At 41.8% G+C, this 17,690-nt stretch overlaps 1 protein-coding gene across 1 annotated transcript; it reads right to left on the bottom strand.

Moving 5' to 3' along the window:
* Positions 1–1,187: 1,187 nt before the first annotated feature.
* COQ10B (coenzyme Q10B) lies at positions 1,188–12,952 on the bottom strand. Its single transcript, XM_061377068.1, has 5 exons — positions 12,794–12,952; positions 8,992–9,138; positions 7,310–7,502; positions 4,367–4,468; positions 1,188–1,452 (listed from the first exon to the last, which is right to left on the bottom strand). The coding sequence occupies exons 1-5, from the start codon at positions 12,877–12,879 to the stop codon at positions 1,285–1,287; spliced, it is 696 nt and encodes a 231-aa protein (XP_061233052.1). The 5' UTR covers positions 12,880–12,952; the 3' UTR covers positions 1,188–1,284.
* Between the last annotated feature and the right edge of the window lie 4,738 nt (positions 12,953–17,690).

Below are 17,690 nucleotides of genomic sequence, written 5' to 3'. Positions count from 1 at the left end.
ACCAGTCTAGTAGCCACATGGATTCCAGACACTGGAGAAAGGACCAGAAGCATCACCTAATTTTGGTAAGGGAACTGAGTAATGCAAGGCAGCAGGCAGGTTTTTAAATCTGTTCAGACCTTACTCAAGTTTCTTCAGGGGTTAAAAAGAACATCAGGAATAGACCTGCTAAAGATACATCTTTTTTAATCAAGATAGCTTTTACTGTTGTAATGGACTGATAACTAAATGGTAGTATGGCACTGAAAAAAAACCCACAGAACTAAGATTCAGCCCTGTTCTATGGCTTCTAGTGACAACTGGCCTTGGGCATGCTTATCTGCAGTAAGTGGAAGACATCTTGTCCCGTCCATCCAGGGCCGAGAGCTCTGGTACAGAATACTGTGTATCTCTGCCCTAGTTCTCACAGCTGCATTGCTCATCTACTTGGGTTAAAGTTGGGTTGGAACTGGGAAGTGGTTACATTAGATGAGATGTATCTATCCCAACCCCAGTGCAGTGTGTGACTGTGCAAGTTGCAGGACAGCAAGTTCCACCTGCCAAATGCACTAGGTGCTCACTGGTGGCTGAAGCCTAGACATCTACAAACCATTGGCTACTGCTGGAATCATTGCACTTGATTTATGGCACCCCTCACATTACATGTACCCCTTAATGCTTAATTACTGGAAAAATCAAGAGTGTTCAGGTTGTGTTCCTTCTATAGCAGTTACTGGTCAGTTGAGCAGCAGCTAGAGGCTCCTGACTTAACCCTTGTCTCTCCCTTGGCTGACAAGCACCTGGTACTCCATGGTTGACAGACTGTTTTAATGCTCTGCAGACCCAGAATGTGTACTTCCCTTCACTGGGGCAGAGTTGGCTGAGTTGATGCTATTAAGTTACATTTATGCTAACAATAACTTAAATTTGAGGTCATATATTACAAAGCTGAAAAAAAAATAAATCCCCAAACAAGTATGTTACAAAGCTGAAAAAAATCCTCCCATAAACTTAGATTAGGCAGAACTTAGGCTGATTACACCAACTGTTTGACAAGTTAATAAATGGCAGCCTGTGACACCTTGTGTTGTAGAAACTGCCAAGTGTCTGTTGTTGATAAGGCCTTATGTTTATCCTGATTGTGGCCTGAACATTCTATATACATCTGGCTGAACCAGTGTGGTTTGTACAGTATAAAATCACAAAGCTCAGGTAAGAAATAGATGCCCCGAAGGAGGAGCACGGCACCTCTTGAACAAATGAAGTGTACAGACAAGTTTGTAATGGAGCTTCTTGCAGTTCCCTTTACGTCTGATGAACTTCATGGAGCATTAGCTCCCGAGGTATGCTTGTTTCTGGACCGTGGAGCTTGGATGCTCTTCTTTCAAAGGCAGCTACCATCTGCTTTATCACTTCATCAAAAAATAGTGTAGCGAGTTTTGAGTGTAGAAGTGAACGAAATTCAAAAGAAACCTGTTCAAGAAAATAGAGAAGAATTGTTTTCCTATGTCTACCATTGCGGTAAAAAATGCTGTTAGAAGACGACAATTTCATTAAAGCATCTCCAGTTACTCTGCAAGCTGTAGGAGAAAGAACAGTTAAAACAGAGCTATAGGTGAGCGTGCCTGCGAAGAAAAGCCTTATCCCTTTGTCAGAGGACTGTCTCCCCAAGCTCTTCAGTTAGAATCCCTTCTTAAAGTTTTTTGAGGTAATCATTTCCATTTATCTAAAATCTATTTTACTTAATAAATGATGCATCACAGTCAGGATGCATCACAGTCAGATAATAACTACTTATTGACAACAAGTAATTCAGTCACTTTGCACACAGGATTCACCTGGGGGCCATAAGCTTTGTGAAGAAAGTCCTGCATGGCATGGCAGGAGACTTAGAGGTAAGCTGGTGCAAACCTAAGAGGCATTTAAACCTAGCTCAAAATAGGTACCTGTGAACTACCAGCATTTTAAATCAGTCTTTCCATCTTGGTACCTGTAGTTATGGTATGTTCAAACGAGATGCAAATTTGATTTTGTGTGCCAAAACCCACTGTCCTGACACAGGCAGGCAACGTCAGCCTATAGCCATACAGGTTAAGTTCTCTGTGCTGCACCCTTGGGCCTCTTGCCACAGCACTAGAGCTTCTGCATTTTCTTCTAGCTACTGAATCTTGCATTTTAACTGAAGCTAGTGCAGCAGTTAACTGTTAAGGCAGGCATGCAGGGAGCTGCCTTTTCTCTCCACCCTCAGAAGAAAAGGTCATTTTTATGTCTAATAGTCTTCAATTACATTTTTGTGCTGTGCTGGCCTTCAGCCTAGTTAAATACTATTCCCCTAAGGCCATGGAATGGTATTGTTTAGAAACATAAAGCTTCCCAAAATGATTACAGACTTTTCAGGAAAAGCAGGTTGCTCTTCTGCAATTTTATCACTCCTGCTATAGCATGTCTTTTGGATTAAGATTCAATTATTTTTGTCACTCCTGAAAAATCAGCAGATTAAATGCTAAATTGAGCAAATGCAGCTGCTCTCAAATAGCTTATGAGTAATGCACATTAACTGCAACACAGGAGCACACAAGTAATTAAACCACTTGGCCTGTAAGGCAGGGGCAGCTTCACTTACAATTTGCCTGACCTCAAGCATGAGTAAAATTAACGTGCCTTTTGAAAGTATGAAAGCTGTAGTTCAGAGCACGTAGAGTTGTGCAGGCCAGGGATAAGGAGTTTGGCATTATGTTCAGTTACTATGTAAAAACTTCAGGTACAGTACACACAAAGTTTGCACGTGGTAAAAATGGTGGTGGCCTTCAATCTATATACCAAGTCATTCAGGAGCTGAAACCAAACTAGAGTTCTCTGCTGCTTGTATATGTCTTCTGCCATCAAGCTAGCAAAGCAGGATACAGCAGCTTGTGGGAACCAGCATAACCCAAAACTCAAATTACATTTTCTAAAGCAAATGAGCATTCCTGAAATCAAAGTTTTCCCTCCAGTATCTAATAGCACAGTATGTTTTGAGAAGGTTGTTGTGAAATGCTTATCATCCCTACCTGCACAGGCCCAGAGGCAAGTAACACAGTAGGTCAGTAACTAGCAAGGGTTGGAGTCTGTCAGGACTAGGCTTTCTTGAGGCAATCTGCTTCTCAGCTAGCTACATTTGCTTCTGCCACCTCAAAATGGGGTAAGCAGTAAGAAGTAGAGGTATTTTTTCCCCAAGAAAGTGAAAATGTCCATATTAAGCCCAGTTTTGGCTCCCTTTAGCTGAAATTCTTGACCTGAAATGTTAAAAGGTGGTGTGGGCAGTTCTCACAGACTCAGTATTTAGATTACAGGGTTTAAGCATTTACATGTACTGGTTAGCAGGATCTGACACTTATTTGCCTGGAGAAATGAAAATACCACAAGCAAGTAACATGCAAACGTCATTGGCAAATCCCATGAGAAACGTATTTGTTGGAGTGCCTATAGATTAATTTTTACAGTTGAACTGTATGAATTGCAATAAGCTGAAAGTTGCTAACCTGAGGAGATTAATGTGCTAGTTTACAAATACTCCAAAAGCTGTTTTTTTTATTCACAGAAGACAATTTCTAAAGCAGAGAATCCCAGTAGAGGGCAGCAGGATCAACCCATTTCTGGGCAATTTTGCATCCCGTTCTGAACTCCAGCTTAATTACATGCTCAGTGCAACACCTACCCTTAACACTATAAAATGTGAGAAAACAATGTGATGACAGACTACACAGACAAAATGGAAAAGCAATAACTTGAGTGAAAGACAATTTGTCTAGGAGTAACAGGCTAAATCATGTACTGGATTTAAAGAAGCATAGTTTTGGGCTGCAGTGATATCCCTTCATAGAGGTGCAAGCAAAAATCTGTTATACCTTCATTACAGAAGGAAGGTGTAAGAGTAAAAATACGTCAGAAAGTAAAACGATAAGCCAGAAAATAAAATTGATCAAACTGAAGGCCAAACAGAATACCTGCTTTCTAGTACCAAGAACACGTAGGTTATAGAGCAATTAAAGGGGAAATAGGAAAGTATGTTTAGTATTTCTCCCTTTGTATTTGACTGAAAACTTCAGCATGTTTAGAATTGTAGGGTGGGAGATGCCAGTCCCTAGACTGTTTCATGATATGTGGACTCCTCACAGAAGACTGATATCTGTACAGGACATTGCAGTGGTTTCCATATGGTAAACTTTCCAAAAGTTTTTGGCTAGTAGTGACTAAAACTAACTTGGTTTCAGGGTTTGTGTTAAAAAAAATAAAAACAAAAACGAATGAATACCACACATTTAATAAAAAAAAAAAAAAACACAGTTGAAGATACTGTTTCTACGCCCTCTTCTGAGCATGTGAGAGTCTGAATGCCACTACTTACTGAAAAATCCAATGTACATGTCCTTGGATAACCAGGGATACCTGGGCTGAAACGCCAGACTGTTTCCAAGTGATTAAATAGTTTCCCATCAGTGCAGGATGCCTAAAATAAAGTTGAAAAAGTGAAGCTACAATTAGGCTTGTGCAGATGTGACAAATTGCTATTAGTGTAGTTTGCATTTCATGAGACAGTGAAAGTCACGAGATAGTTAAAATTATTCTTATAGTGCAGCCAGCATGAGATCCCATTTGCCCAGTGTCATTTATGGCAAAATAACTAAATCCCTTTTAAGGGAGAGGAAAAACTATTGTTGAGAGTCATAAAACAGATCTCTAGCATGACGCATGGAACATCAGAATAATGCTATATACCAGAATTTTGAGCAACACTGCTTTAAGCAAAGGATATGGATAATAACTGGGTATGTATTTTTTTCTGTATATACTGATATATGGACTGGTAGTCTCAGGCTGCAGGAATACTTAGCATCAAAATAAACCTCACTGAAGACAAACTCCAAGCATCACCTGTCACAAGATACTATTGTGATCAAAAGCCACCATGAAGCCAGTAAGACTATACACTCAAGTTCATAATCAGCTTATATGTTGACTTTTAGTTAACAGCAAACCATACCTAACATTTCAGGAGTGCTTGCATACAATCCTCCTTCAAAACAACAAAGTATTCGCTGTAGTCAGCTTCACAGTTTTTGTGACAATAGGATCCTTACTGTCACTGATTTTGCTTTTGGCAGATACAGCTAATTTTGTGAGGCTGTAATTTCAATTGGCTCTGAATTTCTAGAGAGGATTTCTGTAACTTTACTTTTTTAACTTGTTTTTACAAGTTCTTCCTGTTACCACAAGCAGCTCTGCTCCAACAAGACTCCACATAATGAATAGGTATTGCTCATGCTTTGAAAGCCATGGTAAGGTAAGCCATCTCCAAGATCAATCAGCAGCGCAAAAATGCCTATATTTTTCTGTGCAGGAATGAAATGCAGTACCTTGCTACTTCTTCAGCAGAAAGGGGAGGAGTGGAGGGAAGATTGGCCACAAAGAGCTGGGTTTGCTTTTCCTGCAGCTGCCAGAAAGGCAGAAAGAACAGGAAAATTGCACTGTGTCCCCCTTCCTCCAACCTTGTTAAGAAGCAAACGCATTTTGTGCTTCCCTGGTAGCTGCTGCTACCAGTGTGATTTTTCTACTGCTCATTTTGTTGTCACCAGTAGCCTGCTATGCTAGACCAGGTGCCTTTGCCCAAAGTTGTTTCTGAGGCCAGTGAAGTAGTCCAAACTTCACTGTCCAAGCAACAAAGTAGTTGCTTCTTTAGAAACATTCCTATAGTTTCATGAATATAATGTAAACTTTTAAGAAAAACAATCCCAGCAGAGAAAAGGCTAAGTCGTCAAGGAGGAAGAATTCTAAATAAATGGCTTTCCTCACCGCTTCTATGGTCTTTTCTGAGATAAGAATTCCCCTTTCGAGTGAATTAGAGGGGAAAAGAATCAGTCTTGTCAGGAAAGAGTAGAAAGGGAGAGCAGTCAGCATGTAAAATGCAATTTTTTCCATTGTAGCTGCTCAACTTTCTTAGTAAAGTGAGACTTTTTTCTTTCCAGAATCAGTAAGTACTTTGAGTAAAGGCACTTAGCATATTCCTTTCCAAACTTAATGTCTCTCCTGTACTTAAACCTATACCTATTTTCTGTTGTAAGCAATGTCTTTTAACAGGAAGCCTGAAAAGAATAGTGAAATAGGATATCCATATGAAGATAGGCTGAGAAAGTTGGGGCTGTTCAGCCTGGAGAAGAGAAGGCTGTGTGGAGACCTCATAGCAGCCTTCCAGTATCTGAAGGGGGCCTATAGGGATGCTGGGGATGGACTCTTCATTAGGGACTGTAGTGATAGGACAAGGGGTAATGGGTTAAAACTTAAACAGGGGAAGTTTAGATTGGATATAAGGAGGAAATTCTTTCCTGTCGGGGTGGTGAGGCACTGGAATGGGTTGCCCAGGGAGGTTGTGAATGCTTCATCCCTGGCAGTGTTCAAGACCAGGTTGGACGAGGCCTTGGGTGACATGGTTTAGAGCGAGGTGTCCCTGCCCATGGCAGGGGGGTTGGAACTTGATGATCTTAAGGTCCTTTCCAGCCCTAACTATTCTATGATTCTATGATCTAAACAATTATCTTGAGCAGCAGTAACTGTAGTATTTTCACTAGTTAATCCAAGAAATAATCAAGATCTACCACATGAAGGGAGAGGCAGTTTTGCTGTAAGGAATCTGTTCTGAGCTGCTCCTTGCCAAAACAGATTTGAAAACATAAGTCAAACAAGTAGTTAGAAGATACAGGCACCATTTAAAATTTCTCCCTTTGTATTTTTGTTTTAATTATTGGTCTTGAAAAGCTGAAATGAGGAGAAACACAACTGCTTCTCTTCTGAACAGAGTAATTCTAAAACATGGTGTTTAAATCTACTCTGTCTTCTCTTCAATACACTGAATAACAAGCTTTTCAGCTTGGTTATAGACTTCACATATTAACTAGTTAAAATTGTCAGAAGAGAAGTAATGACAGAGACCAATTTTGCTGAGGCATCAGAAGCTACAGTCAAAGATAACTTTTAAGCCAGTATTAATTTTGCATTTAGAGAGAAAGATTATAACAAAACCAAACAAAAATGGTATCTCTTATTAATGGTTGCAGTTTCTCCAGCAAAGGCAAATTAAAATGCAACTCACCACCACCATTTGCCAGGTTATATTATAAAAGCACATTAAAATTCTCCCCAGTTAATCTAAAATCTTAAAAGCAACACAGATTTTGAGCCACATAAAGCACTTCCCTTACAAACTTTGTTTTGAAGCAAGACATTCCTGGAATATTTGATTTTCAAAGGTTACAGAAAGTTGCAGCTAAGAAATAACCCACAACAAAACAGTTACCTTAACTAAATGAGGTCTCACTAGGGTAACAACCGACGTATACGTCTCTACTACAGGAGGGAATCCGATTTCTAACTGTGCTTTGCAGTATCCAGAGCGCTTTGTTAATACATCTGATTTTTTACACCAAGGAACAAATAGCTTGTAATTCTCCACAACAGCCACAACTTCATACATTTCCTGCATAGAATACCTGGAAACAGAAACATTAACATTACAGTTACAAGGTATATTAACCTCAAATTCAGTATTAAAAAGTTTGAAAGACGGTATAAGTGGCACAGACAGTCTGAAAAGTGAACATACAAGTCACCTGCAAACACTATACCTGTTTCTGGAAATTAAAAATGCACCTTTGCTAATTAAGAGGGGGAAAAAAAAAAAGGTAATAAACTGGTACAAGTCTTTGCTTTAAGAAGCAAAACACCACACAACATCCAGCAGTAAATTTAGTGAACAGTGAACCTGGTGTCTGCTACTTTCTGTATTATCAGGTAAATATGCATATGTTTCAAATGGGAAAAATATTTTTCCCAGCAGAGCTGGTCTTCATTTAGGTCAATCTTAGACATTTCACATAAAGAATCCACAATTCATGGCTACAAAGAAAAGGTATATCAGAACTGAAGTACTATATTTCATAAGGTTTAAATAGAGGAACACTACTTTCCTTATTTTAGCCCAAATAAAAAAGCTTAATTAAAAAGAAAAATACATGCAATGGAAAAACCTCACAGAATGGCTGAGCTTGGAAGGTAGCTCTGGATATCATCTTGTCCAACTCCCCTGGCTCAAGTAGGCTATTGAAATCACATGAAAGAATACAGTGGCATATTTTAGTTGATTCTACTGTAATGTGGCAAAGTATTACATAGCTATGGTTTTTAGTTTTTAGTTCTCACTCAGAAAAGAATCGAAGCACATGCTTAACTCCACCTGCATTTAAAATGAAGCATATGGTCAACAGTACTCAACAGTAAGTACTGGACAAAGCCTCTTTTTAAGTGAATACGGGAAATCTGTTGCAGTTCAACAACCATCACATAAATGAATGTTAAGCATAGTAAAAACATTATGCTTTTAAGCAAATAGTTCATACTATTGTGGATCAAAGACTGGGGGCAGATCCCAGTCTCATTAAATGAGCTGGAATTTTCCCACTAGCTTTAAGGTAAACAGGATTTCAAAGTCTTTTTCTACGTGCCTAAGTTTCTTCATCACACAACTAACTGATTTCCTGCTTTCAAAGAGAAGAAAATTTTGAGGAGTGAGAAGTACAACATAATGTAAGTGCAAACACTGGCATGGATTTGGGACAGAAGAGAACAGAGTTTTCACACTTGGTGATTTGTTCCCATTTCACCAGATCAAATCAATAGTGTACTCTTCCCTTTCAAGGTTGTTTTTGTTTTGTCATGGAACAGGAGGATTATTTCTGCATTTTATTTCTGTGAGGCAAGGGATCTGAGTTCATGTTTTTTTTTATACTCAGTTTCAGACTGGAAAAGCCCAATTTCTAGAAATTCCAAAAGTCAAAACTCCTTCCTAATCTCCAGTTGGGCAGAGTCACTGGGGCATGTCTTCAGGGATGCTCAGTCTTTAACTTCTAGCATTTTGGATTAACCACAGCAAACACAAAATCAAGAAGCACATAAGGTCTCTTTTCACCCTTCTATACAAACCCGATAATTCTTCTTTCAGAATATTCTTTTCTTTTGTTTACTAGCGGTGCAGCAATGTTGAAGAAGGTTCTTGAAAAGGCATGGCTCCTTACAGGCAGTCGTGAAGGAGAAATTCTGGTCATCAGAATACCACAAGAAGCCAAGTGCCTGAAACAGTAAAAATGTTCTTAGATGCATTTAATGTCAGCAAAATAAATAACAATACATTCAGGTGAAACAATCTGTTGTTTAACATTCCAGAAAATGTCAGATTCAGATGAAAAAGCAAAAACAAATGCTTGTAACAGTACATGGATCATAAAATACACAAGGGGGACTTTTTTTCCTTAGGAGAAACTAAAAATAGCCCCCAGTCACGAGGAAAGTAAGTGGCAGAGTAAAATACAAAGGCCCTCATTAAACACTGGCAGCCTGAGTTCATGTACAAGCCTCACAGGCACTTAGCTTGCAGAACAGGCTTCCTTAATAGCAAAATCAACGCACAGTCTGCAATACTTTACCCTTTTGAAATATGGAAAGAGAAGGTTACAAATGGAGATATGAAGCTGAACTCCGCTACAATCCCTCTGTGGCCGTCCTTCTCTTAGAAGGACAATCTCATTCTGAAAGTCCTTTCAGAAAGTGCATTGTTTACCCAGCTTTCTACATTTCTTTCAGAATATATCATGCAAAACCTCAGACGCAGTGTATTTGTAAGTAAAATGTAACAAAATACCTTTAAAAAAATACTAGTAATTCTGAGATTGTACCTCTGTGTTCTTTGTGAACATCTACACTAAAATCTAACAAATATCCACTGTGATTAATAGGTCTATTTTGCTAAATTACGGATTTTACCTAGATCAAGTCAGTTAAGACACAAAATGCTACCTCAAAGCCTCTGATTTTTGGCACAAGGAAGCTAAAAATGCCACTATTTGTTGTCAGTGATGCTACAAACGTAAGCTAAAGAGCAACCTAGGTCTTTTTCTGCCCTTTCTCTAATTAAACAATCAAGAACCATACTTCTGGCTTCACACAGAAAAATGGAACCAACCTTCCCTACTTAGCATTACACTTGTTTGGTTGTTTTGGTGCTTTTGTGCACAGTAAACAGATAGATGTTTTTTTTCATAATCACCAAAGTAGTCTAGTGAGTTAGAGTTGCCAATTTTAAACAATTAAAATTATTATTCTGTTCATTAAAAATCAATGTAACTATGAATTCTAAAGAAACACAGTAATAATCTGGGCCTGACCACCTTGGTTTATATGGTCAGTGTATTGGGAGACAGGCAAATAATAAACTGGTATTGAGCTCAGAGGAAAATAATCATCAGCGGATTAGAAACAATCTGTGCAGACCTTTTACAAATAAATAAGCAGCTGTGGTACAGAGAGAGGTTTGACAACAGAGATTGTAATCTCTGCAGTTGAAAAGGAGTTACTTAAAATGGGACAGAAGAAGATTAAATAATAGGTTGACTTTAGAAGTCTAGACAACAAACTCTGCAAATGTTTGTAGCTGTATCTCAAGGGACGTAGAGGACATAGTTGGTTGGGTTTTTTTTCCACACAGAGGGGACAAGACTGTTAAGGAAGAGCACTACTTTCATAGAAATGCTGGAGGGTGCCAGTAATATTGTAGCTGCCCCAATCAGGTTCATAGAAAGCCTGAAATGCTTGGACCAGACTTCATTCTGGAGAGCTAATTTAAGTTATTTTCTCCATCCAGGACTACACATAGTACACAATACAAATTAGCTGCCAGGTTTCTATTCTTGGTTTGTTTTTACTGTAATGCTATGCCAGTATATTTTTCATGCAGTTTTATCTAGAGCCGTTTCAGTTACAAGGCTGAAAAACAGTATCTACACATAATCTTTTAGCTGCTGTAAGACAATGTCCCTTTCACAATTACAGTGTCGTTCAAGGAAGGCAAGGTTAAGAAAGGTTATAATGCTAACAAACATGGGGAGGATTCATCTCTCCCACGATTTTATCTGAAGAAAAACAGATGCTGTGACAGTGTGCTGGGCTTGGTTCCAGTTCAGGAAAGCACACCTCTTTTTAAAGAAACCACAAAAGCATGGATTCCAAAGGACTGTCACACATGGTTCTGTGAACCTGATCAAGGCTACAGAAGAAAAGCCAAGCACTTACTAGCACTCAAACACAAGGACCACCTCCATATTATCCTCCAGCAGTGACGCAACCATATCTGCTCACTCTGCTCTTACTGGCATTATTCAATTCCTGCCACTCACTGCTTTCTCTGTAAACATTTGGGCACTGACCACAGTCTCACCTGACTTCCACGGCCTGAAAGGAAATATTTACTGGTCTATGGTATATATGTATGAAAGTGTTCTGTATTCAGAGATCATTTTTAATAGCTACAAAAAATTCTAAGCCTGAAGATTAACTTATTTTTGTAAAAAGGGATCTTGAACTCCTGACTATAAAGACTGAAACCAGCTGTAAGAGCAAACTGTAATCACAACTGTTAGTTCCTTCAGGTTAGTGGTCCCTGATGGCCATTTTATGGTTTGTGAGATATGAGTTGATTCAAATTCTCTGTCGACAGCTGTTCCCATCCCCCCAAAATGAGTGTTACCAACAAGTGTCATCTCAGTCTGAATGAGCCTAATTTACCACCTGAGCTCTTGAGGTCTGCTACTCAGGATTTCAAGGGGTCTACTGAGTTGACAACAGGTACAGGATGTGAAAGCATCCCCAGCTTCAAAGCTACAAGTAATATAGTGCTGTTTTGGATTTAGGTTGTACTTGCTTAAAACCAGCTGCAAGATGGTTCTGCCTTACACGAGAAACATTTTCAAACCTAGTTTGCAAACAGTTACTTAATGAGCTTCCCTGTACTGAATATACTCTCAGTCATTGATTTTGCCCTCAAGACTCTAATAAATTACTTTTAAAAATAGTAATTACGTTTACCAGGATAGAACCATTTTAATACTGCAAACACCCAGGATAATCAGTGAGAAATGGTGGTCCAAGTAAGTTGGCATTCTACCACTGTAGAGTAACAATTGTGCCAAATGCTTGAAATTTGACATCATGAACCAATCTCTATTCCACTTTTTCAGTGGTTTATGAGGATTGACAGTAGGACTTTGAATTTAACAAAGAAACACAGTGGCACTGCCATAACATTAGAACCTTTTTTTCTCCTAAGGTTTTAAAATAGCACCCTCTCGTCTGCTTGTTCTTTCAGTTACAAGATCAACCTTTCCCCCAAAGCGTATTTGTCTCTCAGGTAGTTCCAGCCAGGCTTACATGTGATCAGGGGATAAAGAACTTGTTGCATTATCTGAAGTGGAAAACATCCGGGCGCTTTACTCAGTTTTTCATCTGTTGTTACGGATTGCTCAAAGTTACGCAACAGCCTCGAGCAAAGAGGCAACTTCAGGATCTGGTAATCGCCTGTTCTTCTATCGGCACTGGCCGCGTTGAAAGGAGCCAACGGGTACCGCAGCTGAGGGCAGCGCCTCAGCCGCCCCCCGCGGAACGCGGACCCGGGGCCAGTTTCCCTTTTCCCAAAGCCACCAGCGTCCTTCCTGCCTCCGAGCCGGGCAGGGGCTCGCCCGGGAGCTGCCGCTGTGGAGGGGGCTGAGGGACTGCGCGCCTCAGACGGCCCCGCCCCGGGCTCGGCCCTGCTCCTGGCTTCCCGGGGCTACCGCGGTGCTACCCGGTAGGGGAGGAGGGGACCGGCGCGGCAGCGGTTCCGCGGCCCGGCGGTGGGAGGAGCCGCGGTGGGACCCTATCTGTCACCCCCGCCGTCACTCCGCCTCGCCCCGCGTACCTGACAGCTGCCGGGCGCGGTGGCGGCGGGGCGGCAGCGAGCCCTCCTACCAGCGCCCTGCCGAGAGACCGGCCGTTCCGCGCCATCTCGGGCCCCGCTCCTCACCGGCTGCCCCGCCCGCCGGCCGCGCGCTGCCTAACGGCTGCTAGCGCGGAGCCGCGCCCCCGCCGCACAGGGCCAACCGCCTATCGCTGCCGAGGGGCCGGCCGGACTCGGCGGGAGCGGCGCGCGCTCGGTCACGAGACCGCTCCCCGAGGCCGGCGCGGGGGGAGGGGGGGGGGTGAGGGGAGGCCCTGCTCCTGATTGGCCCGGCGGCGCGCGAGCCCCGCGCACGGCTATAATAGGGCTTGTGCGAGCAACCTGACCCCCCCCGGCTCCGCAGCGCGCGTGACTGGGGAGGGGCGGGGCCCGACCGGTTTGGGCCTTGCTGGCCCCCCCCCGCAGGAAGAGCTGCGGGCAGCGGTAGCAGGTACCGGGGCAGGCGGTAAGAGCTCTCGGCTGTCCAAGTGGCTTAGAAAGGCCCCTTGGCACCCACGCAGCCGGTCGGGAGGGGCCCTTGCGACGGTCACATCGGCTTCCCTCAGCAGACGGCTGCGCCCGCGGGTGTGCAGCGCTGTGGTGCTTAACCCGCTCCTGCTCGATGCGTGTGGGATTACCAACGTCATTAAAGCCTACCGCTGCCTCCACAGACCCGGTTACAGTCGCAGAGCATCGTTTAAGTACAAATAAACATGAAAAAGTCGTGTTGTTATGCTTTCTCATAATTTGCTTTTCAAATACAGGCTCCCTTAAAAGTATGTCTTACAACTGCCCTGCAATTAAAGAGCCACTGTTAAGATACTGTCTAATCACACATTTTGTATTATATGCAATCATGTGTTACACATAAGTTGTTTAAAAGGGAGTCTACAAAACCTATTGCCATAAAACAGTATTTTATTTTTTGTTAATTCAACACTTGGTGGACTGTTCAGCTCTTGACTGGGGACCTTGAACTGAGGCATAATACTTGAACTCAACCTTGAATGGAGGCCTAATACTTGCACTTCGCAGTGTTTACCCACCCTTGATTTGCACATGGATGATGATAAGGTTGCTAGTTACAAGATCTGCAAATTATGCAGCTAGGAATTAAGGGCAGGTGAACTATTTCTCATTTAAGTGGGTTAATCAGGAGCTACAATGTAAAATCTAGAGGATTTTTATGTATTTCGCATAGCACCACTGCACCGTTTCTGGCATAGCAATAATGAAAATATTTGTAAGCCTGTTGTGAAAAGGATTAGTCTTGTTACACTTTTGTAAGATTTTGGTGGGCCTGAAAATCCAAAAAACATTGAAACTTCAGTTTCTATTCACTGCCAGTTTTGAAATCCAGCTGCTCTATTTGCACCCTGTCCCACTCCCTATGCAGTACAGGCTGTATTTATTTTAACTGCTCAGGAAGAAAGCCATCAGCTCCAGACACCGGCCTCAGCTTCTCTCTGCTGGAAGAAAGCTGTGGTGTTTTCTTCTTCTCCAAGGGGCTGGTGCAGTCCTTACCCATCGCCCTCCTGCTGCCAGCTGTTGGGTGCTGTGCCAGTTGTGACACAGGCCTCCTGGAGCCCTGGAGCCCGGCTCCTCCTTAGATAAGTCTATGAAAGGATCCTCAGGCTACCCCAGGGAGCACATTACCTTAGGAGCATGGATAACTGCCACACTCCATCTTGCATTTATGTTTGTCAGGCTGTCCTTGCCAGCAGTGACAGGCAAAGTGGGGATGGTTTATGCTCAGGTTATAGACTACAAACCACAAAGCAGCTCTCATTCAAACACCTTCAAAAAGTTCATAATCAGAAGTGTGGTTTTTTAACTCATTTTGGCTTTTCTGTGAGGAGGAGGATCCTTTCTACTTTATTACTTGTTGGCATCAGAAACAAAAAAGGGACTGGAAGAGATTTTATTTGTGCTATTTTTTTCTTGCTCAAATTGTGTGAGAAGCTTTATGGAGCTGAAACATAGATGCTGTTGTGAAATATTTCCTCTCTTTTAAGTTTTTTTTTCCCTTTAATAGACACATAAAATGTCAATAAACTGACCCTAGCACATGAAGCCAAGCACAGACCTGGAGTAAATCAAAGGATTGGGACTTTAGACCAGGTTTGTGGCTTTTTGCTTAATGTCAGCTTGTTGTGCTGGGTGTGGGGAAAAAAATGAGTTCTTTTTGGGAGAATCAGCAGGAGGGTATACTCAGAAGCATGGCTTCGAGTGAACCAGTGCCAGAAACTTCTAGGTGAATCAAGGACAAGCAGTGTAGCTGGATACTTCTTGCTGCAGCAGTGCCAGCTAGTGATAGCTTAATCTGTCATGAAATTGGACCTGAACCTGTTACATAAAGCAGGACCTCACAAGTCTAACTTGGGTATGCTTCCAGATCTATAAAGCTTATGGTCTCTTAAATCCAAGCTGTTTCCAACCCATACAGGAATGTCTGTGAAGTGTATGTACATGTCTATGGGGGGAAAAGGGATGGGAACTCGAGCAGGCAAAATAGGACTGGTGCATTACTACCCTGTCAGTATTCTGTGACAGAGATTGTTCAGGAGGCAAAAGTACATATTCAGGGCTTTGACAGGCAGACACAAAGAAACTAGGGCAGCATACAGAATTTGGCAGTGGGGGGCAGTGGGAGAGACACAAGCAGAAAGCAGTTTTCTCATTGCTCATCAGTGCAATTCCTGTTTGCTCTCATAGCACAGAACTCACTTTTATGTCGGAAATGGAATATTCTAAAACTACTATTTTGAAGTGTTCCCTGCGGCCGCAACCCCTGAGCTCAGTTCAGTTTAATAACTGAGGAAATGTAATATTGCAACTAATATTCAGCCTACCATAAGTTGGAAGTCAGGCTGAAGAAATGAGAGAAAGTTACTGATCTTCATCCTGAACCCGAGCATGTGACATTTACTTAAAATAGTTACATGCATTAAATTCTTGCAGTAGGGAATTACTGTGTGCCTCAACCTCACCCTCACATGTCAGATGGACAGGCAGATGGATAGATCAGTTGAGTGATCAAACATATATATTCAAACAGATGCACAACCTTGGCTTCATTTAAGACAATCCTCAAAAAGCCATAATGTGAACTACCAACTTCTATAAAGGGAATGATAAGTAGTGAATACATTTTTTGCCATCACGCATTTATCACCCTTTTTGCAAACAGTTGACACATTTTACCTTATCAGAAGTTCTGAAGTTGGCTCCACTTAGCTTGTTGCAAAGGCTTCTGAGGAGATCAGAGACTTAACAGTTTCTGATAATGATGAATACAATAAAACAGCATGATAGTAAATAAACCATATAAGATTACATATTACACTGTGTTATGAAATATCATTAATGTGCTGTATGATCAAGGAGTCATGGACTTTGAACTTAAGTTGTGTGTCTAGCCTTGGTGTTTTACTTAGGTATGTGCTTACTACTACTAAAGGTTGAAAAAAATCAGCTTATTCACAACACTTGACTATAAGGGAGCTTTTCCAGGGTTTTGCATGTGGACAGAATCAATCCCATTCAGTTATGATGTATACTGTAGTCAGTGATGTTGAGATATGTATATATTCCATCAACAGAAGTGGGAAAAAAAGTTCATAATTTCCAGGTGAAATGCAGAAGCTTCATAAGGACAGTTACTGCAGAACAGCTAAACAGTTTCTGCTTACATTCTCACCTAGCTCATATTCCATAAACCTCTTGTCATTCCTCCTACTCTCTTCTAGGCTATGTCAAGTTTGTCCATGTCTTTGTTGAACTGCAGAGTCCCAAAATGAACTCCATCATCCGTGCTTCTGACTGTGCCAAGTAAAGTGAAATGATTGCTTTCCAGGTTTTATAGGCAATGCCACTTTCTCACTTTCAATAGCCTAGAATTAGATTTACTTACTCTGTGGCAGCATGTTGCTACTAATAGACCTTTAGCTTTGATTTGCTGTCCACATGTGGTCACTTCCTGATTATTTTTTTTTGGCTACTTTCAACTCATATACTTGATTTCAAATTCCAGTACATAGTACTTTGTGTTTGTCTGTCATTAAAGTTCACCTTGATCTTAGATTGTTTCTTGTATGGATCAATATTATTCTGAATTCCTTCTTCCACCTGCCAGTGGCTTTAGCCAGTTTGGTGTCATCTGCGAATTTTAGAAACCTAGCTTCCATTCTCTCTTTCAAGCCCTTACTAAACTACTGAATAGACTTGATTGCCTGAAGTGTTGTCATCTAGATCTGCCCGCATCTTGCGGCAAGCATACATATATATGCTTTATTCTTGTATCTAGCAATTCATCTGTTGGTGCCGGCCAGTTAGCCTGGTATAATGAAACAAAGGGCAAACAATTTGGCAAACATAGTCAAGCATCCAAATTTCAGTGGGATTGAGTATTGGGAAGAGACCGGTATCTGGAGAAGTAAGTTTCCAGGAAACAGTTAACATGTTTGGTGTCTGAAGTGTGAAGAAGGTTGCTTGTAGCCACATAGTGGCAGAATACCACAGATTGTCTTCTCTAGCCTGAAGGTAACAGAGGAGCACTACGTGCTTCGTACCTTCATACACACAATAGCTTCCTGCGTGAAGGTCACTAGAAAACATTGTCCCTCATCAAATGGCCTGAAAAGCACGGAGGGGGGGAACCTCGACAGTTACGCAGATAAACCCTGGTAGTGTGGAAAGATGCGCATCTGCACAGGCACAATCCTGCCTGCATCCCACCAGATCACCTCCCCGGCACCGCAAACGGCTCAGCCCCCTTCGGAGCCTTGTCCCACTGTGCGACATCCGGCGACCGCTCTTCCCGAGGCCAGCACCGTAGGCAGCGCCAGCCGCCCCCTTCCCGCCGGCAGCCGGCTATGCG

This window comes from Neopsephotus bourkii, unplaced genomic scaffold, assembly GCF_033783945.1.
Source record: "Neopsephotus bourkii isolate Nb327-2 ecotype Australia unplaced genomic scaffold, CSIRO-AGI_Nbou_v1 NB_196, whole genome shotgun sequence".
In the NCBI taxonomy this organism is placed as follows: domain Eukaryota; kingdom Metazoa; phylum Chordata; class Aves; order Psittaciformes; family Psittacidae; genus Neopsephotus; species Neopsephotus bourkii.
This window is presented reverse-complemented; position numbering and strand designations above follow the sequence as displayed.